This window comes from Canis lupus, chromosome 2, assembly GCF_048164855.1.
Source record: "Canis lupus baileyi chromosome 2, mCanLup2.hap1, whole genome shotgun sequence".
Taxonomy (NCBI): domain Eukaryota; kingdom Metazoa; phylum Chordata; class Mammalia; order Carnivora; family Canidae; genus Canis; species Canis lupus.
Genome location: NC_132839.1, coordinates 4,132,178 through 4,154,332, shown reverse-complemented (window position 1 = coordinate 4,154,332; position 22,155 = coordinate 4,132,178). Strand labels below are relative to the sequence as shown.

At 37.0% G+C, this 22,155-nt stretch overlaps 1 protein-coding gene across 18 annotated transcripts in view; it reads left to right on the top strand.

The window, feature by feature from the left end:
* The window catches only part of FER (FER tyrosine kinase), a 432,700-nt gene that overhangs the window by 253,052 nt on the left and 157,493 nt on the right, over positions 1 to 22,155 (top strand). For 17 of the 18 annotated variants that reach the window (XM_072788238.1, XM_072788233.1, XM_072788277.1 and 14 more), the window contains one exon: positions 17,128 to 17,184. The exons of the other annotated variant lie outside the window; for it this stretch is intronic. In XM_072788238.1, the coding sequence (XP_072644339.1) occupies positions 17,128 to 17,184 (57 nt within the window). The remainder of the gene's footprint in view (positions 1 to 17,127; positions 17,185 to 22,155) is intronic. 18 annotated transcript variants of the gene reach the window in all.

Here is a 22,155-nt window from a genome sequence, read left to right as displayed (position 1 = left end):
ATTAAAATAATTTAAAGGATAGAAGCAGAAACCACACAAATTAGTATGTATTAAGAGTCTTGAATTCCATCTTCTGTAGCTTCAAAAAGTGTTCCTTTGCATTTAGGTTTTGCTATTGGATTAACAGATAAGCTTCAGACAATGTATGCCAGTTGATTTGGGGACTTTTCATTCTGTGGCTCATTAATTTCATAGAAAAGCTCTTTTATGTGCCTATTTCCTTTTCTCCATCTAGCCTTGCCCTCATACATCCTGAAATTACAGGTTTATTTTTAATGAACAATCTGGAAGACCAGTTATATCCTGCTAAAATATTATACAAATTGGAGAAAGTTACCAGGGAAGACCTAAGTAAAGGCCAAACTATTATGAGTTAGTAATGTCATAAGGGGATTGTAGAGTGGCAGCATCAACATCACCTGGGAACTTTTTAGAAATGCAAATTCTTGGGCCCACTGCCAGACCTACTAAATCAGAGATGGTGGGAGCCATCAATCTTGTTTTACAAAGTGCTCCAGATGATGCAGGCTAACTTTTGAAAAATACTCTTATAACTTTACAAGGAGGTCTGATGGATGCCATTCATTTCTTCTGGAATCCCAGAGAAGAAGTAAGTCATAAGCATACTTCTGTAGAGTATTAAGACCAATCTCAATACTGATGATAATGATACAAGCTTATTGTCAGGATTATCTTGGAGATATGTTGCACACCTGAAACTAAGGTAACCTTTAATCTGTATGTCAACCTTACTTCAATTAATTAAAGATCATTTTAGGGGGAAAAATTTAACAGTGTGGCATCTTCCTAGAAATTAAATTTTTAAATTTTTTTTTAAGATTTTATTTATTTATTCATTAGAGAGACAGAGAGAGGCAGACAGCACAGGCAGAGGGAGAAGCTTGCTCCACGCAGGGAGCCCGACAAGGGACTCCATCCTAGGATTCCAGAATTACACCCTGGGCCGAAGGCAGACGCTAAACCACGAAGCCACCCAGGCTAATTCTTCTAATTCTTTTAGAATTAGCTTCCTTTGGAATTGCCTTCTGAAAAGGGTAACTTATCAAGTGACAAAATGGATCTTATTCCTTTGCAGTCCAGTTTTTTTTGGCCAAGGTTGACTAGCACATCTACCAGTTCTGGCTGTTAGTGATTGACCCTGTGTGAATATCTGATCTTGCAAATGTTCTTAATTTCTGAAGGCAGTTTTTATTTTTTTTTTTAATTTTTATTTTTTTTAACTTCTATTTATTTATGATAGTCACAGAGAGAGAGAGAGACAGAGAGACAGAGAGACAGAGACACAGGCAGAGGGAGAAGCAGGCTCCATGCACTGGGAGCCCGATGTGGGATTCGATCCTGGGTCTCCAGGATCGCGCCCTGGGCCAAAGGCAGGCGCCAAACCGCTGCGCCACCCAGGGATCCCCTGAAGGCAGTTTTTAAAAAGGATTTCCAAAGTTGTTTGGTGAAATAAGATTACTTTGAAACCGTGCTTAAATAATACTACTTTATAGCCATATATAATAAAGCATAAATTTGATAGTGTTTCTGGTCTCAGTTGTAGAAATAAGTTCAAAATTCCTATATATAAATCTATATAAAAATCTATATATATAAATCTATATATATATATATCTATATATATATAAATCTATATATAAATCTATATATAAAGACCAGCTTAAAAGAGAAATGAGCCAACATTCTTCAGTATTTGTTATATAACAAGGAAATCATCAGGGCACCTCAGTGGCTCAGTGGTTGAATGTCTGCCTTTGGCTCAGGTCCTGATCCTGGCATCCCAGGATTGAGTCCCACATTGGGCTCCCTCTGGGGAGCCTGCTTCTCCCTCTGCTTGTGTCTCTTCCTCTCTCTCACTCCGTGTGTCTCTCATGAATGAATAAATAAAACCTTTTTTAAAAATAGAGAAATAATCTATCAAATGACTAATTTGAGGACTAAGGGGAGAAAAAATAAGTTTTATAAATATTATAATTTCTTTCATGACTTGGAGGAGATTTTGGGTTATTAAAGTGGGCTTGCTGAAAATCATTCCAGGATAGAGAACTTGACCTATGAGAAATATTGTTTTATTCAGTTATACCTTTGTGGATTTGGGGGTCAGAATTTGTTCTCTTGTTCTGCTTTATTTGTGTTTGTGCCACCAGAAGTTTCAAAGTAGAAATAGGATTCTGGCTTTCATAGAGTATATAAAGATATCTCAGAGTTGGTTTTCAGCCACTTTGCCAAACAAGAAGCCTTTTTACTGGAACTAATTCCTTTTGATTATCTGAATAGTTGAGTATTGTGGTGCACTATAATTGGCTCAAGAGTTTTGGTATTTCCTTCCTTCCTTAGAAACCCATGGTTTGGTATTAAAATATGTTAAGAAGATCCTCTTTGATTTGATACTATAAATGAAATTGAAGGTTTTATTACCTTCAAAGTATAAAGACCAGCATGTTATTGGGATACCTGTAACTGGGAGTTAAGGAACCATTTGACTTTTATTCTTTTTTAAAGGCAAGTCATTCTAAGTGTGTTTGCGTCACATAATAAGAATAATTTCAATGTCACTGTGTAACACATGTCTTATTACACATGCCAGAATTTCACTGCATGATCAGATTCAGAGACCAATGACTCAGATTTTTAGCAGATATGTAAGAGCATTGTAAAATTTAAATTTTGACTAAGTGTATGTCTTTTAGGTTTTCTTGGACCTGACTAGGAGTGATGTCAGGGACTGTGATATCGGATTCTGTGCTGTGGAATCCTACTGGATCTCTTAATCTTGAAATCTAGAAATTCATAGTCAGATAAAGTTTGTCCTAGGAGATGCAATTTGATACAAAATACATAATACAGTAGTTTATATACATAATTATCAAGTAAATAAAATTCCAACTGACAAATGGAATTGGCTTTCATTTTTAGTAGTCTAACATTTGCTAAGTTCTGATTTGCTAGAAGCAGATTTTCAATATGCTAAATATAGAATCTACTAGAATATTTTCTTCTAAACCTAAGTTTTCTTATTGCCTAATTCTTAACTACTAGCCTTTAGTTCAAAGTGAAAGATTCTCAGTATTTATCTTACTATTTTATGAAACCACTAAAACTTTTGGATAAACAAATGTATATCCCATGTGATAAAGTAGACTGGTTGTATTTTCATGTTATGTCACTGTAAGAAGTAGGACTCATTAGGTGTTTATTAAATACCTACCATGTGTGTATCAGACATTGCAGGATAGGCAAAGCCCCTATGAGTGTGCAGCTTATCTTTTAGAGGGAGGAGATACAGAAAAGGAAAAAAAAAAAAAACGTTGAGATAATCATAGAAAATTAAGTGAAATGGTGAAGTGGTGATGTCTTTAGACCCAAAGGAGTTCACACAGCTCCCACTGTGACCTTATCTGGCACTTCACCAGTTGCACTCTGCCTGTAGTTGAGGTGTTTGTAGACCCTGGCATATATGTCCACGTGTAGTTTGAACATTCCCTTCAGAGTCTCTGAGACTTGAGGTTCCTTGTCCCTGCAACCCTCAGTCTGCCTCCATGGCCAGCCCAGACCTCTGACTCAGGTCTATTTTCTCAGGGTGGACTACCTAAGAGTGTCTAATGAGTGGTTGTTCACAGGCTCTACAGATGCAGCTTGGATGTAGAGGATGGAGTTCATGTAGGCATATACATGAGAGGCTCCTTGAATGTTATGGGATCATGAATGGGAAGAGAAAAGGGCAGGCTAGGAGCATGAGGCCTGGAGCAGACTCTCATTGTGCTGTCATGTTCTAGTGCAGATCCCTGCAGAAGTGAATATTTGACGTTCCAGGTTGTTAGGGAGTTATCTTTGTCCAAGTACAAATACAACTTTATCAAGTTTATCAAATACAGATTTATCCAGTTGAACTTGATAAATCATTCTGCATGTTTAGATATGTGATAATAGGCCCCACAAATCTTAGTAATCTAATGTATAAATAGAGTACTACCTTTGGAAGTCCGTTTTGGATAGGATGGTCAAGTAAAGTTTCTCTGAGGAGGTAAAATTTGAGTCAAAGACCTGGAGCATAAAAATGGGTCACCTATGAAAGAACTTACAGAAGTAAGTTCCAGGTAAAGTGACTTTGTAGTACAAATGTACAGAGGTTCAAAATCAACGATAACCAAAGGCTCAGTCTGTATAAAGAACAAAAAGAGACCCTTGAAGGAGAGAATGGAATGAGAATACAGATCTGTAGGAACAAGATCATGCCTCAGTATGCTGTTGAAAAGAGTTTGCATTTAATCTAAGACCAATGAGACACTATTGGAGGATTTTAACAAGAGGAATGACAGGTTCTTAATCGCATTAAAAATCACTTAAAACTCTCCTCATGCACTCAGAGTATACGTGAGGGGGAGATAGAATAAAGAAATCAAGTTAAGACTTTTATAGTGGTCCAGGGGAGAAATAATGTTTGCTTGGTTTTGAGTAGTGTGAGCAGAGATGAACAGAAAATAGATGTGTCGTTATCTGTTGAAAGTAAATCCAACGTTTCCTGATGGATTGTATATGGGGAATGAGGCAAAGAAAAGACTTAAGAATGACTCTCAAGATTTTTGGTTTGAGAAACTGGATGAATAGTAGTTACTGAAATGGAGAATTCTCTGAGAGGAACGTATTTCTGGGTGGAGATATAGGAGTAGAGTGTTCTATTATGAAAATGATTACTTTAAGATACTGTTAGACATTCAAATAAAGACATCAGTAGGTAATCATTAGCCAAGTCTGGAACTCAAGGGTTAAAAATGGACCCTGTTTCTTGAACATACTACCCTCTTCCCACATCTTGGAGCCTTTGTTCCAGCTCTCACTTCTATCTGGTATAATCTCTTCTGGTGTCTTCACCTGGTGTCAGTCTTTGCCTAAATGTCAGCTATCTAAGTGGTTACCTACACTTTTATTCTCTGTCTCAGTATTTGTGTTGTGTGTCTTTTTTTGTGTGTGATTTTCAAACTTTTTAAAAAATTTTTTCCTATGCTCAAGGAGCTTTGCTCCTTTCACCTTCTTCAGCCAATGTCTATCACAGTGCCTGAATAGATATTCAATAAATACTTGTTGAAATTTGGGAGAAAGGAATCATTCGAGCAGGATCCTATTTCCTAAAAAGGAAAGGCAAGGTGCTTGGGGTAGATTGCTGTGAGAGATGATGGACTCTTCTCCTGCCAAAGGTTTGAGGGTTAATGAGTAAGAAGGATGCTTGATGTTCAGTAAGCACTTATTGTATATTAGGTACTTTGCTGAGCACCTTATAAAGATTTCACTTAATAATTGGAACCGCCATATATGGCAACAACTATTTTTATCTTAATTTTGCAGATAAGGAAACTGAGGCTCAAAGAGGCAAAGTTGGTGAAAATTGCACAGCTATATTTAAAGGCCAAGCAGCTTGACTCCATAGCATCCCTCTTAACCATTAGGTAGCACAGAAGGCTCACGCCATGCCACGTTGCCAAGGATCTTTCTGTTTCCTTAGCCATCGGAGATACTGAGGAAGATTCAGTGCCACTCAGTAGCTTTTTGCCAGTGTCAGGTTCCAGAGATAAATCCACTCCCCTACCAAAGGACCATCCAGTGTATACCTTGAGGAAAGACAATTGTCATTTCCTGTATACCTCTTTCTTAGGAGGTCGCCACCACACATGTAGGGTGGAGAGAGGTCCATAGGAGCAAGCCCCTGACTTGCTTCAACTCAAAGACATGTCTCTTCCTTTCCGCTTAGCCACTGGGAAGAAAGCCAAATCCACCTGATACAGACCTCATCTTCCTGTCAAAGGAATTTGGAAGGTTTCCCTCCTCTTCTATTTTTTGGAGTAGTCTGAGAAGAATCGATATTAACCCCTTTTTTAAATGCTTGATAGAATCATTTCCGATGCCATGTGGTCCTAGACTTTTGTTGGTTAGGAGAGTTTTTTTGATTATCGATTCAATGTCCTTATTAATGACAGTTTTATTCAAATTTTGTATTTCTTCCTGGTACAGGAAATTCCTAGTATGTTTCTAGGAATTTATGTTTCTTCGAGGTTGTCTAATTTTCTGGCATATAATCATGCATACTATTACAATTCTTTGTATTTATGTGGTGTTGGTTGTTATTTGTCCTCCTTCATTTCTTTGAATCCTTTTTTTTTTTTTTTTGTTAATGAGTCTGACAGAGACTTTATCTACTTAATGGCCAAAGTGTAAGTAGGGAAGAGCAAGGATAGATGCTAAACTAAAAAAAAAAAAAGGCTAGAAGTCTCGTCTTTTTTGCTCTCTAAAAATAAAGATACTCTCTAGTTTCCCTTCTTCTATTCTCACTGGGTAATAAATTCCTGAGAGCAGAATCTGTACTTTGCCTTAATCTTAAGGAATTATAAATGATAGTGTTTAGAGATGAATCGTAAGTTACTTCTTACAAGGATTTGATAGACTAAGTTGAATCTGCCTATGTTTCTGGTTGATTATTTTCAGTTACTCAGTTTCCAGAACTTGGAAAGGGTCTGTATCAGCATTTTTTCACTTAGGGCACCTGCACTCCTTCCTTTGGGAGGGTGTAACTGTTGGCTCTGAGCGTTTTAGTCAAGAAAAATGACACCTTCTAAAGTCAAGATGAATAAAAATGAATTAGGAAATTAGTATATGTACAGAGTTGTACAGCCTTTCCCCCATAATAGTATACTGGTAGATAATTATATAAGTAGAGAAATTCAATAGACATGAATTTTAAAAAGAAATAAAAGTCTCTCTAGAAAGGATAAAAGTATACGATACACATAAAAAAAAAAAACTATATCATGTAACTTGCACCTGTAATGAAATATCTTCTAAGGTGATAAGTCTTTCCCAAATAAAAATCATTTTAGGGGAAACAGCTTTTGGATGATTAATTTACAGAGCATTTAAAGAAATATTCAATTACTTCTTAAATGGATTCCATACATTCAGACTACTGTGCATACTTGTCAATAAGGATTTTCACTCTGATGTAACCCTGATAACTTCACTGACAAAGCTGAACACATTCTGAGTAATCCTTGGACTCTAAAAATAAGCAATGGCTGAGATTTAAAGTGGAACAAATGTGCTTAGCAGGCTAAGCAGGTAATGAAGCAAACTGAAAACTTGTGTACAAAAGAAAAGTAGAGATACCAATTATGTCTCAGTATGAATAGTAGAAAAATTATAGACTCTGACAATCATTTTATGTCCCGTATTGTGGCATTTTGTTAATTCTAAGATGTTGTGCTGTGGCTTCAAAATAAAAGCTCTGAAATGTCAGTATGTTCAGAAAGCCCATCCATCTACTTTAGGTGTTAATCTTCAGAGTGAAAAAAATTTCAAAGCATGTATTTAAATGTGTGCCTTAAAAAAAAAAATACTATGACGTTGGATGATTCCTTCCATCCTTTTGACCATGCTGTGGATAAAACTTTATATTTCCGCTATTTCTGATAACTAAATTCACAAGCTAGACCTACCTTACATTAGCTCATGCTAGGAAATAGGTTGTAATATTAGTGAGTTGTTTTGCATTTGTTTAAGGCAGAATTATCAAAACAACCTGAAGAGTGAAAATGTTGCATTAAAATAGAATTCACTCTTTCCTCAAAAGAACTCTCTTCATTTGAATTTTGAATATGGGCAAGAGCTATAGGGCTAGATTGAGATCCTTCTGCAGTAGTAGAAGTATTTTCTTTAGGGGAGCTTTCTTCTTATAGAACTAGGCAGGAATCAAAGTGAAGCATTCACTTACATCACTAATTACTCTGATTTACCTGTTGGAGATCTGACTTTAAGCATGTCCCTCTATCTCCATAAAGCCCTTTAAAAGGATACCTTTAGAAAGAAACACACAGCCATCCTGGAGGGATTTGGCAGGGCTTGGTTTGCATAATAAATAAGGACCACCTGCACCCTGTGGCAGTCCACCAAGAAGTGCCATTAGTCCCCTGCAGCCCAGGCCAACTGTGGGTAGTTGTCTTCAGCAGGTGAACAAAGGAGAAATGGCTTATTTGGTACTTTGTTCACTTCGTTTTAAATAGCTACTTTTGTGAGGCCAAAGTAATTCTGCGATTTAGGTTTTAACATTTTAAAGCTGTAATTAGGTTTCATTTCTGGTTATTTTTATAGTTCATGCCTACTATTACACCTATTCATGTGTGAAGATGGAGGATTTATAAGAACAGTGTTTTCATGAAAGTGGGAAATACTATAATAATGGCTTAATTTCATTGATTGCTTTTTCATTGTTTCTTTAAATCTCATAGAACAACTGGTACAGAGTCATTATAGGAAAATGGATGGAAGCTTTGTCATATATTATCTAGTGGAAATTAGTGGTCTGGAGACTGAAGTGTGAGCTCCTTTTTTAGACTGTAAATTATATAATGATTATACAAAATTGATTCATAATTTGGCCAGCTATTTACTTAAAGCCATTTCACTTAATTACAACTTGAAAGTTTTATTGTAATATGTTTTTGATGCCAAAATTGTGAATGTGCGAAATGTAAAGCTTTAAATTAGATTATAATCTAGTAAAACCAGTGAGTGAAGAGCAATCCGGAATTGATTTACATAGCACTTGTTTGCTGAAAGCCCTGTAACCACCAGTCAAATCCTTTTAGGACTAGAACTTGAAACTTGAAATAGAATGTAGGACCCACTTTGCTTCAGTTAGTTAAAACTATTAATTGCATGATAGTCGTTCTCTGCACTTGAGTCATAGGCATTGTTTTAAGTTATTCCAATTTGGGAGGCAGTGGGAGGCCATGTTATTGGTTAGAAAAGACACAGCCTTTGGAATCAGAAAAATGCAGATTCAAGCACAGTTTCTGTCATCTGCTACCTCAGGAACTCCTTGCTCAGAGCCTCAGAGTGTCCCACCACCACATGGTAGTTCTCGGATGCCCTGAGAGATTCCTGCAACTTAACCTAAAGTTCTACTCAAGGCTCAGGTTTATCCCAGTGAAGGACATACACAAGGACAAGAGGAACAGCAACGGCGAGATCAGACACAGGCTGACTTGCCTCAGTTATGTGGCATTTGCGCGTTCATGTCTTCCTTTCCACCTGCAGGCTGCAGAGACATTTGTGATAAGTCATTGCTCAGGAGATCCTCTCTGGGTCTTGGAGTCCAGGGTTTTTAAAGGTAGCTGATCACACGCTGCCACATGAGCAGCCAAGGGGAGGACCCCAGACCAAGCCCCAGGAGCACAGCATGGCTCCTTGTGTTTGCCTCAGACGTGCCGACAACGTGTTCATCTTGGCCTGCTTCGCCAGGCCTGTGGACTGACATTACTCAGTAACTTTGGAACATTCCAGTAGTTTAGCTAAGGGTCATCCCCATGCCTTTGGCGGTAATCAGGAATCCAGTGAAACTGTCCTGCTGTGTGAACCCTTTCCTAATCAGGAGCTGCGAAAGTCCAGCATGATAGAATTGTCCTACAGACCATTTGTGTTTTGTCTCTCCTGTCCTGATGAACCTCCTGACTGCGGTCTGCCCCACTGGAGCACCTGGGATATCCAGAGAAACTCACTGAGCTGCAGGAAGGACCGGCTACCACTCACTTCCGGTTTATTGTTGACTGAATCCTTTGAGTATTGCTTCATCTGAGAATGTCTGTTTATTCTTTTCCTACTTAAAAGATAGTTTACCTCACTCAGCGGCCATTCAGTTTGGGTTTTTTCAACACTTGAAAACTCCTGTGCCACGTTCTCCTGAACCTCATAGTTTCAGAGGAGAAATGTCTCCCGTTCCAATCGGTGTTCTGTCGGTAATGCCTCACCTTTCTAGTTGCTTTCAAGACTTTACATTTCAAAAGTTTAATCATGATATATGTCTTAGCTTGAATTTCTTTGGGTTTATTGTAAGTAAGTTTCTGTCCGCTTCTTGAATTTGTAGGTTTATATCTTTTACCAAATTTGGGGAGTTTTCAGACTTTATTTCTTGGATTCGTTTTTTAATCCCATGTTTCTCCACTTCTTTTGGAATTCTGATGACACAAATGTTCGATCTTTTCTAATTGTCCCCGTGGCTCTGTTAATTTTTTCCAACCCAATGTCTCTTTGTTTAAATTGAGTAAATTCTCTTGATCTGCCCTGAAGTTCAGGGATTGTATTCTGTTTTTTTTCACTTTACCGTTGAGCCCACTCAGTGAGTTTATTTTTGTTACTTTTTAATGTTATAATTTCCATTTCTTTCTCTTTTATAACTTATCTTTCTATTGTTGAGATAATCTGTGTTTCCATTTGTTTCAAAAGAATTTATGATTGGTGATGGCTGCTTTTAAATCCTTATCAAAATTACATCTGATCTGTTTACATGTTGGTGTTAGTTGACTGCTTTTTCTCATTCAGGCTGTAATTTTCTTATATACCGGTGTGATCAATGGTTTTTTATTGTAACCTGAACATTTCATCTATTTTGTTGGGAGACTCTGGGTCCTACGTAAATCTTTTATTTTTGCAGGACTCACACTCACATCGTTTGGGTTTAACATGCAGGTGGACTGTGGCTTCAATGATGGTTTAATTTTCAGAGTCTTTGTGGTGTTTTGTTTGCTGGTTTATTTCCCACTTGCTCCTTTAGTGCTGTGTTGGGATGGAAAGAATTTCTGTAGGTTGGGCTGCCAGATGTTTCACTGTAGGAGAAGGGAGTATCAGGCACATGAGTTCTTTGGTTCTTTGCTTGTCATTATTTCCCTGCCTGCAGGGAATACGGTGCACTGTCTAGGCTGGGTGCTTGTGGTGTTCTCTCTGTCAGGGTCCTCAGCTGCCTGTGTCTGGACAGGAGATAGAAGTCTTAGGTCTGTAGGGACAAAGAGGCTTCACAGGCCAGGCTACTGTTTGTGGTGGTATTTTCCTTGAGAGTACAGCCCAGCTCCCTTGGTATTTCTTGGTGGGGGGTAGAACATATACCACTTTCATAGGAACAAAGAGACTTTCCAGGTTTAGCTGCTTGTGTACAGGCTCATCTTACTAGTGCTTCTGGGGCCCCCCAGTATTCTTTCACAAGGCAGGGGAGTTTCTGGTCCAGAGCAAAAGAGAGCGTTTCTTCTGACAACTTACTCTTGTCCATCCACCTGCTTTTGGTGCTGAGTTTACCTGGTATTGGGGAGGACTACCATTTGATCCAGGAGAGATGGGTTTCCCTGGACTGCCTTCTACTGTGAGGTAGAGAATCGAGCCTCCTTCTGTTGTGTAGATGAGACTTAAGACACCCTGTTATGTTGTTCCCCCATTCCTGGGTCCAAAGCAATTCAATTCCCTCACCACCTTTCAAAGTTCTTTCACTGTCCCTCACCTTATCTCCATGGTTTATAGTTATACTTAGTGGAAAGGAGCAGGAAGGATTGTATTTACACCAATTTGTCTAGTAGCCGTTTCATTTTAATTTCTTGTTTTGAGGAGGCTATATAATATATATTATGTATCAGTATAGTGGAGCAAATGCTCGCATTTAAAGAAAAATTTAATGGGTTGAATAATAAAAATTTAGGGACTCCTGGTTATGAAATTAAGTGAATACTAGATGGCTTGTCATTTTATTTTATTTTATTTATTCATGAGAGACACAGAGACAGAGATAGAGAGAGGCAGGGACACAGGCAGAGGGAGAAGCAGGCTCCATGCAGGGAGCCTGACGTGGGACTCGATCTGGGGTCTCCAGGATCACGCCCTGGGCTGAAGGCGGCGCTAAAGCGCTGAGCCACCCGGGCTGCCCGATGGCTTGTCATTTAAAACACCATGGTTTGGTCAGAAAGTGTACTTCTAGTTTTCCATCCAACACTCTTCTCCTTTAAGATTTCTTTTCTTTTATCATGATGTTGTATTTACTCTTTAGAAGATTCTCCCTTCTTTCTATGCTTTTGCTGCATGTATTTTTCTCATTTTAGTGTATTAGAATTACATTCATGGTCAAGGTTATCTCAAATTCTACCTCTTTGTGAAGCTTTTTGTGATTTCTCTAGCAAAATACGGCTTCTTTTTCCCAAGTCTTTATCATCTGCTAGATTTCTCATGTGATATTTTAAGTAACATTTTGAATAGTATACTCTAAAAGTTTATTTCATTTTTTTGAAATGTGCTTTCTTCGAGAAGCAATGCTAGCAGTGATTATTGGTAATGTATGGAACGTATAGATCTTAACCACCATTTAAAAGGGTCTAATGGAATATACACATATGCTTTAGGAGTTCTGTCTTCAAATTCCAGGACTATGTTCCTCCCCAGCCTTGCATCTTTTCCTTTCCAATATAGTCCCATAGAAGTGGTGGCTTGGGATGGAGGGATGGCACAGTCGGTAAGTGTCGGACTCTGGATTTCAGCTCAGCTCATGGTCTCAGAGTTGTGAGATCAAGCTCTGTGTCAGGCTATATGCTGGATGTGGAGCCTGCTTAAGGTTCTCCTTCCCTCCTCACCGCCTTTTTCTTTCTTTCTCCTTCTTTAAAAAAAAATAATAATAATAGTGACTTGGGACCCATTGCAAAGACAGCATGGTAGACTAGGAGAAAATTTGTTGGGAGTGAACTAGAAAAACAAATCCTTTAGTTTGAGAGGAGTCTGGAGAGAAGGCAGGTGTTGGTAGATGATGGCAATTATCAACTAGTAGATAATAGAAACATGGATATTTCTGCACAGCCTCTCTGCTTCATTCATGTACAGTTATATATACCCTACTGTGTCTCATTTTTCTACCCAAAACAGCATTAACTTAACCTTTTTTTTCCCCTTTGAAGAATCCTGTAGAATAGCATAGAGTTTTCTTCCCCCCAAACACTGTGTATGACTTCTGACCACCTAGAGCAAGAGCTTTATGGTTTTCTTTATTTAGTAACTTGTAGAAATTTTTTTATAGAAAAAATTTTTATTATTTATTTTTTTTAATTTATTTTTTATTGGTGTTCAATTTACCAACAGACAGAATAACCCCCAGTGCCCATCACCCATTCACTCCCATCCCCCACCCTCCTCCCCTTCTACCACCCCTAGTTCGTTTCCCAGAGTTAGCAGTCTTTACGTTCTGTCTCCCTTTCTGATATTTCCCACACATTTCTTCTCCCTTCCCTTATATTCCCTTTCACTATTATTTATATTCCCCAAATGAATGAGAACATATAATGTTTGTCCTTCTCCGATGACTTACTTCACTCAGCATAATACCCTCCAGTAACTTGTAGAAAATTAAGGGAAAGTTATTTTGAGAAACCTGGGAAACTTTTCCATGTGTTGTCTGCCTCTTTTAACCATGTTCTTTATATGGACCACATATACCTCAGTGTTCAAACTACATACTATTCACACGTTTCTTTCAGATTCGACTTTCAATATGCTTATATTAAAGTCCTTAAGAATAAAGACCATGTTTAATTTAGCTTTGTGTTCACTTATCTTAGAATTTCTAGTATAACTGAGCATATGTATATATACAATAGGATATGTTTGGGGCCAGGCTCTGAGCTTCCACTCTTTATCCAGCATGCTATTTCAACATTTTGGCTTTCTTTTAGTAAGTTGGCATAGCATGGTATATTCCAGACTGTTTTGTCTTCTTATTGTAATACAACTATGCCACAAGTGAGTCCTGGAAAAAATCTTTCCTAGTAGTCTCTCTGAGTAGAGTGAGCTCATTTGTATACACTATGAGCTAGACCAGACCTCTTGACTGCTCTGCTCTCTTCAGAAGTCCTGCTTTCTTCCAGAAGAGGGTATTTACATTCTGTTGTCTTATTGCTATGGTAGTAGCAGACTAGCTTTGAACAGTGTCTCAGGTGTGTATTTCTAGTTTTCACTATTCTTTTCACCATTTATATGGTAGTCCCTTTCGGGAAAGGAAAAGAAAACGATGAATCTCAAGTCAGTTAATTTTTGCCATTCTGGGGCTAGAATGGATGAAGTTTGAAGTTGTAAGCTATAATGAATCTACTGAATAAACTTTCAAGTTTATATTACACTAGTATAAACAGTTAAATATACTTACTGAGTTTCTTCAGCATACAGTTGCTTTTTAGGATTCTTTTTAAAAATTTGTCGTTTAGATTGTGTATTTTGACAATTTACATTTAATGTACTTATTGATACATTTGGACTTAGGACTACCATTGTATATTTTATTCTGTTTTTTGTTTTCCTTTTCCCCTCTCTTATCTTCTTTTGACTTATTTGAACACTTTTTTACTATGCCATTACATTTTTTTCTCTTGTATTTTTGATTATGTTGCTTTGTAGTTTTATTCTTTCGTTGTTTTTTTGTTTTTGTTTTTTCGTACTTGCTCTAGAAACTATCAAAAACATTTAACTTTTCACAATATACAAAAAATCAATACCCTAACACTTCAAGTAGAATGCAGAAACGTTATTACAGTGTGGGTCTCTATAGCTTTCCCTCCTTGTTGTACTTTTCATATGTATTGCATCTAAGTCGAAAAATTCATCAGAAAATTTTATACTTTCTGTTTGTCAAGCATATTTTAAAGAACGCAAGAGAAGTAAAGTCTATTATATTTACTCATCATTTTTGTTTTTATTTCATTATCATTTTGGTAAAGAGCTTCATTTAGTGTGTGTGTGGTTGTTTATTGTTGTTGTTTTACCTATTGCCTGCTACTTTCAAAATCAACATAATCTAAAGGTAGCCCAAAAGGTCTTGACTTTTGGGTCTTCTTCTTCTTTTTTTTTAAGATTTTATTTATTTATTCATGAGAGAGAGAGAGAGAGAGAGAGAGGCAGAGACACAGGCAGAGGGAGAAGCAGGCTCCCTGCGGGGAGCCTGATGGGGAACCTGATCCTAGGACCCCAGGATCATTCTCTGAGCCGAAAGCAGCTGCTCAACCACTAAGCCATCCAGACATCCCTTTCTTTTTTTTCTTTTTTTTTTTTAAGGCCATTTCAAGCTTTTCTTTTTTTTCTTAGAATTATTTATGTATGTATGTATTTATTTATTTATTTATTTATTTATTTATTTATTTATTTATTTTTATCAGAGTTCAATTTGCCAACATCTAGCATATCACCCAGTGCTCATCCCATCAAGTGCCCCCCTCAGTGCCTGTCACCCAGTCACCCCACCTCCCATTCTACCACCCCTTGTTTGTTTCCCCAGAGTTAGGAGTCTCTCATGTCTGTCTTCCTCTCTGATATTTTCACTCGTTTTCTCTCTTTTCCCTTTTATTCCCTTTCACTATTTTTTATATTCCCCAAATGAATGAGACCATATAATGTTGGTCCTTCTCCAATTGACTTATTTCACTCAGCATAATACCCTCCAGTTCCATCCAGACATCCCTTTCGTAACATAAATTTAACTCTTCTCTACCTAACTTGACTTTTGGCCTTCCTTTAACCTTGATTTAGCATCGCAGCTATTCTTATTTCAGTAGCTCTTGAACAAAAATTTGGGATTTTCTTGCTTTTGTTCTTAAATTTTATCTAGTGTTTTTCAGTGGTTTGCAGGGAAAAAGTTGATGTGATCTTCTTATGTTACCACTGTTTGAGGTGGAAAAAGTTCTCAACAAATCAGTTTTGTAACTTTAATAACTCTTCTGCCTGTCAGACTTCATTTTTTTTTAATAGTATACTTTTATTAGTGTATGTGGAGTGGAAATTAAACCCAAAAGTGCTACTGAAATGAAAAGTAGCATTTTTGTAATATTTCTTTTTTACATTTTTCATTTAGAAAAATCAGCTTTATGGAAATAGTTTACATGCAACCAAATTCACAGGTTTAAATGTATATAGTTCAATAAAATATCAGTAAATTGAATCTTTCCATAAACCCCCCAAATTCCTTCTTGGCAGTCCATCTTCCTTAACCCTTGCCTTAGGCAACCACTGATCTGATTTATATCATTATAGATACGTTGTCCATTTGTAACAGTTTATGTAAATGGACTCATTATGCCTGCATGTATTTAAAGTATATTTGGCTTTAGCTAGCTTGGCGAAATGTGCAAAAACCTCTGTTTCATGTATTTGGGATAAATTCCTATTTATTGCTGAATAATAACTAATTGCCTGACTACACTTTTTCTTTTTCTTCTCTTTATTCCCCCAGGCTCCTGTTTTTCCAGCCCTCTTTCCTTTCATTTCTTCCTTTCTCTCCTTTTTTGCTTCATTATTTGTTCCTTTTTCTTAAAAAAAAAAAAAAAAATGTATATATATATACACACACACACACACACACATATATGTGCCTTTTTTAAAAAAAATTTTTATTTATTTATGATAGTCACACAGAGAGAGAGAGAGAGAGAGAGGCAGAGACATAGGCAGAGGGAGAAGCAGGCTCCATGCACCGGGAGCCCGACGTGGGATTCAATCCCGGGTCTCCAGGATCGCGTCCTGGGCCAAAGGCAGGCACTAAACCACTGCGCCACCCAGGGATCCCTATATGTGCCTTTTTAACCTTACAGTATTGTGTTGTTTCCTAGCTGATTTTTTTTCTAGATGAGATTTTTATATGATAAAATATTCCCTATGTAGTAATTAGTTCTTGAGAGCAGATAATAGGATGCTCTTTTATAATGGCATGTTTGCATTACTAATCTTGTGTACCCTAGCGATATTATAATTGATACTTGTTGCTTTATATATAGTATAAGAAAATACTTGGGAAAGATAAGGACCTACATGTAAAGAGTGTCATAGACAGCTAAAACTCTGGCCCGTTTACATGTGGAAAAATTAGCTGTTAGTAATGTAATCTTAGATGATCAAGTGGGAATTGGACATTTTGCATTGTACACGAATATTCTCTCAAGTACTTATGACACAACTGTTATGAAATGACAAATTTAAGTATAGCCTAAGCTTTATGATGGGAGGGAAAGGGCATGTTCTGTTTTGGTTACAAGGATACTGTCATTTTGAAAGCTGAGATTTCTGATAGAAGTTAGTAATGTAGATTTTAAAGTCCAATTGTTTAGTAACATTTCTTAAATTTGTTTCATAACCTCCTGAAGTTACAACTGGTTAGTATGCTGTTGATTTAATGGTCTGAATGAAATACCCCTTAGTTCTCTTGGCTACAGCCTCAAGTGCATCTTACAGGAAATGCACTCTTGCTTGGGCTAAAAAGGTTGTTCTTTTTCTTTGCCCTAGGATAAGAAATGGGTTCTCAATCACGAAGATGTCACATTGGGAGAATTACTGGGCAAGGTACGTAGTCAGCTGAGCTAAATAACCACAAGCCTTTACAGTGACTTTGCACTCTGTAGGTTTCTCCGTTCTCTCCAAAGCCTTTCTTACATTCCAGCATGCAGCAAGGCACATCCCACGTGAACCCAGAAGAACACAGTACCACATCTGTTACAAATACTGCAGTATTCAGTGGAGTAGATAGGTGAAAGTCTTTGACAAGTTCAAGGATGTTTCTTGGCTTTTTAAAATAGTCTGTTTTCCTCTGGAAGGACTTAAACCGTGATGCGTTCATTACAGTGTGGTAAAGCCAAAACTAGTGATCAGAGATGGGAATGAAACGGAGGGTAACAGAAGTTTAAACACCCAATAGTTCTATTCCATTTGTTTCTGGTTACACAAGATAGGCTTACTGCTCTCTGAGATTTCAGGATCGTGTATAGAATCATAGCGTGTGACAGCACTGAATGCATGATTTCAGTCTAACAATTATGTGGATAAGACAGCTTTTTATATAAAGATTCATTTTATAGCTAGTTCTGGTAGTGGTCAGAGAAGGCATAGGTTGAAAGTCCTTTTTTTCCAGTCTAGTTTGAAGTTTCTTCCAACTCCTAGGCCATACGAAAGTGTATTATGCTTAATAATAATGGCAGATATTTGGTAATCATTAATCAAATGGACTATTTGCAAATTTATTAATTGCTGATTTATGATTGAGTCCCAATGGGTAAATATTAACATCTTTGTTGATTTAATTGATGTTTCTTTTTGAGAGTTTGAATTGAATATAGGTTTATAGTGCAATGTAAAAATAATATAAAATTTACATATTTAGAGAAAACTATCACTCATGTATTTGAGTGATCAGTACTAGACTTAAGGCTCAGCATTTTAAGTAAAGAAAGCAATGATTATTAATTTTTAATTCAAATGTCAAATTGATGAATTGACAGATTTTTCCGGTTGTTTTGTTTAGTTTTGTTTTAAGCTCTGATGTATGTTAACAAAGTAAATCCCTGTTGAAATAATCCACTTTGTAGTATTCTTCATATTATTTAAAAATATCCTTTCTAAATGGGAGCATTAAATTGCTATTGAAAGCAGTTTCTATTGACTGCTCATACTTATTAGTAAGTAAATTCTAAAGAATCTCAAACTAAAAGCAGCAGTTTATGCATTTATTTCTTTTGTGATGTGCTCCTCATTTTTAAGGAAGTAGTCCTTCTTTCCATTGCTTTAGGTCAGTAACAAGTACCAGTAATTGGGCCAAAAATTATTACAAAGAAATTTCCATGAAAATATAACTAAAAAAAAAATTGTAAAATAAACCACTTACTGAAATAGAATATATAGAAAGGACTAAAAAATATATATAGAAAAAAAGGCTTTTTTTTTTTTGTACCAAGAAAAAATATTTTCACTTAAAAAGAAATATTTCAGTTATTTTGATGTCTGGTTTAATATGTGAGATATGGTACCTTAGGAGGGATTTTGACCTTTAGATCATTGCTAGAGCCATTTCAAAGAATAACATTTTCTCAATGACAAGGCAGTAACACGAGGTTATTTTAAATAAATTTAATCATCTTAAAAAGACTGCAACTTTAGAGACACTGTGTAGCTTAATTTCAGCTAATATTTTTGAGTATAAGCTAATTTATGATTTAATATTTTCACTACCTATTCCTAATGAATATTTACAGTATACTCCTTCAGAGTGCATGAGCAAAAAAGAATTCGTCATGGTTTCTATACTAACAAACTTGGAAATTCAGTGGTAATAGAAGATTGAGATAGGAACTCTTAACTTTTTTATCCTTTTTTATTCTTCAATATATAATTAGACTGCATTTACTATATAGTTGGTATTCAAGAAATATTTTCAAAACTAACAAAAAAGAAATATTTTACTCACTCCTGACAGATTTATTGAATGTCTCCTTTGTACCAGGTACTATTGTAGACGTTTGGGATACATCAGCCATCAAAGCAGACAAGTTATCTTTGCCCTTAAGGAACTTACAGTCTAACTAGCAGGGGAAGATAGATAAATAATAAACATAACAAATAGCTAAATTTTATAATATTAAAGTATTCTAAGTCCTGTGAAAAATGTAGGGAGATTGGGAGTACTGCTGGCCAGCACTGCTGTTTTAATAGGAAGTTCTGGGTATGCTTTATTAAAATTGTTACTTTTGTATAAAAACTCAAAGGGATTTTAGCCATGAGGACATCTCAGAAAGAGGGTTCTAGAAGGCAGTAGCCAATACAGATTTTCTTTGAAGAGCAAGACAGACACTTTGGCCATAACTGAGTTCAGTAAGCAGGGAGGAATGTGATAGGATACGAAGTAGGTGAGGCATTGAGGGTGTAAATCATGTAGAACCTTGTATGTAGGCCATTATAATTGCTTTGGCTATGATTATGTATAAAAAGATCATCTAGTAGATGACTTTGAGTGAGGGGTGACTTTGAGTGGAGGGGGCGGCATGATCTTATTAAAAAGGTCACTGTGGCTGTTGTTTGAGTATAGACTGAGAAGTTGACAGGTTAGGAGGCAATTGCACTCACCTAACTAATAGATGATTGTTGCTACATCGGGGTGGTAGCAGGGGAGGTGGTGAAAACTTGTGAGTTCTGGTTATATTTTTAATGTGTGAACCAACTGAATATCCTGATGGAGTCTGTGTGGGGCATGAGAGAAGGTAGGTGTAGCAAGTTTACGGGGAATAAAATTAGGAGTTAGGTTTTGGATATATTCGGTTTTATCTGTTTTCTTCCAATGAAGAGGTTGGGAAGACAGCTGGCTCTCACTCAAGTCTGGAGTTTAGAAAAGAGATCTGTATGAAAAGTACAAATTGGCAGTGGTAGCATGTATATTTGGTAGTTATATGTAGCAGTTATTTCAGATTTTTAATTGAATATATTTGACATAACGTACATTTAAGGTACACAATATATTAAATCAATAAATTTATATACAGTAACATTGTCATTGAAGTAGTAGTTAGCATCTATAGCACATTATGTAATTATTCTTTCTTTTTTGTGGTTGGAAAGTTGTAGCCTCTTAGCAAGTTTGATTACAACATATACTGTTTATGTTCACTATCCTGTATATTAGATCTCTAGTGCTTGTTTCTCAAAAGTTTAGTTTATGCCCTTAGACAATGTCAGTCCTATATGCCCCCGCCATCCTCTGTAACCTCCATTTTACTCTGTTTTTATGAATTTGGCTTTTTTAGATTTGGGTTTTTTTTTTTTTTTGGCTTTTTTAGATTTCATAAATGTGATAGTATATACAGTATTTGTCTTTATCTGACATCATAAAGTGCTCAAGTTTCATCCGTGTTATGGCAAATGGCAAGATGTCCCACATTCTTATGGTTGAATAACATTATGTTGGATATATACACCATATATAGATGGCATTTACAGCCATAAGACTAGATGATTTCAGTACGGAGTGGTTCTCTATCAGAGGAGAGAATCAGAGGCTGAACCCTGGTCACTATGTTAATATGAGGCTTTAGACAAGAGAAGAAATCACCAAAAGAGGCTGAGAAAGCAATCAATTACAAAGGTAGAAAACCAGAAGATCAGATGTCTTGGAAGCCAAGAGAAGAGAGTATATCAGGGAAAACAGAGTGGTCAGTGATACAGAATTATGCTGATAGGTCAAATGAGATGATTACTGGGAATTAACCATTGAATTTAGTAACAATATGGCCACTGGTGATTTGGCTGAGCAGTTTCCTGAGAGTGTTTTAGCAGAAAGCCAGATTGGAATAGACGAAGAGAGAACAAGAAGAGAAGAATTAGAGATAGCAAGGATGAAGCTCTTTGAAGCTTTGTTGCAAAAGGAAGTTAGAGATATGTGGTAGTAGTTTCGAGAGAATGAATTGTGTTGTTTAACCTGAGAGACCCCTAACTCTGGCAAACAAAGGGCTGTGGAAGGGAAGGTGGGTGGGGGGATGCAGTAACTGGTTGATGGGCACTGAGGAGGGCACGTGACAAGATGAGCAGTGGATGTTATATGTTGGCAAATCGAATTTAAATTTAAAAATTAAAAAAAAAAAACACCTCAGACACAACAGCATGGTGGTTTGCAGTTGGAAGTAATTTAGGGAAAAACAGGTGATTTTAGAGGGAGAGATGAGAATTGGTGGAGCAGCATTAAGAGCTCCGTGGAGGGTTGTGCCCATGAATTTAAAGGGAAACCAGTCAGTGAGGTTGTGGATTTTCTTCAGCCACATTTAGCAGCATAGGTGCAAGTTAGACAGAGTGTTGAATTTAATCAGGATTGTAGATTTGACAGGGGAGTTTTATAAATTAAGAGGAGCAATGAAGTTGAGAATATATGGTAAGCAGTTATATTTGCTGACTGTACAATTTAAACTGGATAAGGAGGGCAGCCCGGGTGGCTCAGCGGTTTAGCGCCGCCTCAGCCCAGCCCCGGGATCAAGTCCCACGTCGGGCTCCCTGCATGGAACCTGCTTCTCCCTCTGCCTGTGTCTCTGCCTCTCTCTCTCTCTCTCTCTCTCTGTCTTCCATGAATAAATAAATAAACTTTTAAAAAATAAAAAATAAACTGGATAAGGAAGGAAGGACATTAAGGGTGGTGTTAGACAACAAAAGTGGTAAGACCTAAAGACTCAGAAGTTCCCATAGAGTCAATGGATTTTTGGCGTCTAGATACTAGAGGAAGTAAGCTGCGAATGTAGAAGCCAGCCAGAAGATGGGATGAATAAAATAGGTATTACAGTGGAGTTCATTATTGGCAGCTGTTTTGTTTGTTTTTATTTAGAGAAGGGGGGAAGGGACCAAGGGGGAAGGAGAGAGAGAATCTTAAGCAGGACCCACATCCAGCGTGGAGCCCAGTACGGGGCTTGAGTTCAAAACCCTGAGATCATGACCTGATCTGAAATTAGGAGTTGGACACTTAATGCACTGAGCCACCTAGGCACCCCGACAGTGGCAAAGTTTAAGGTA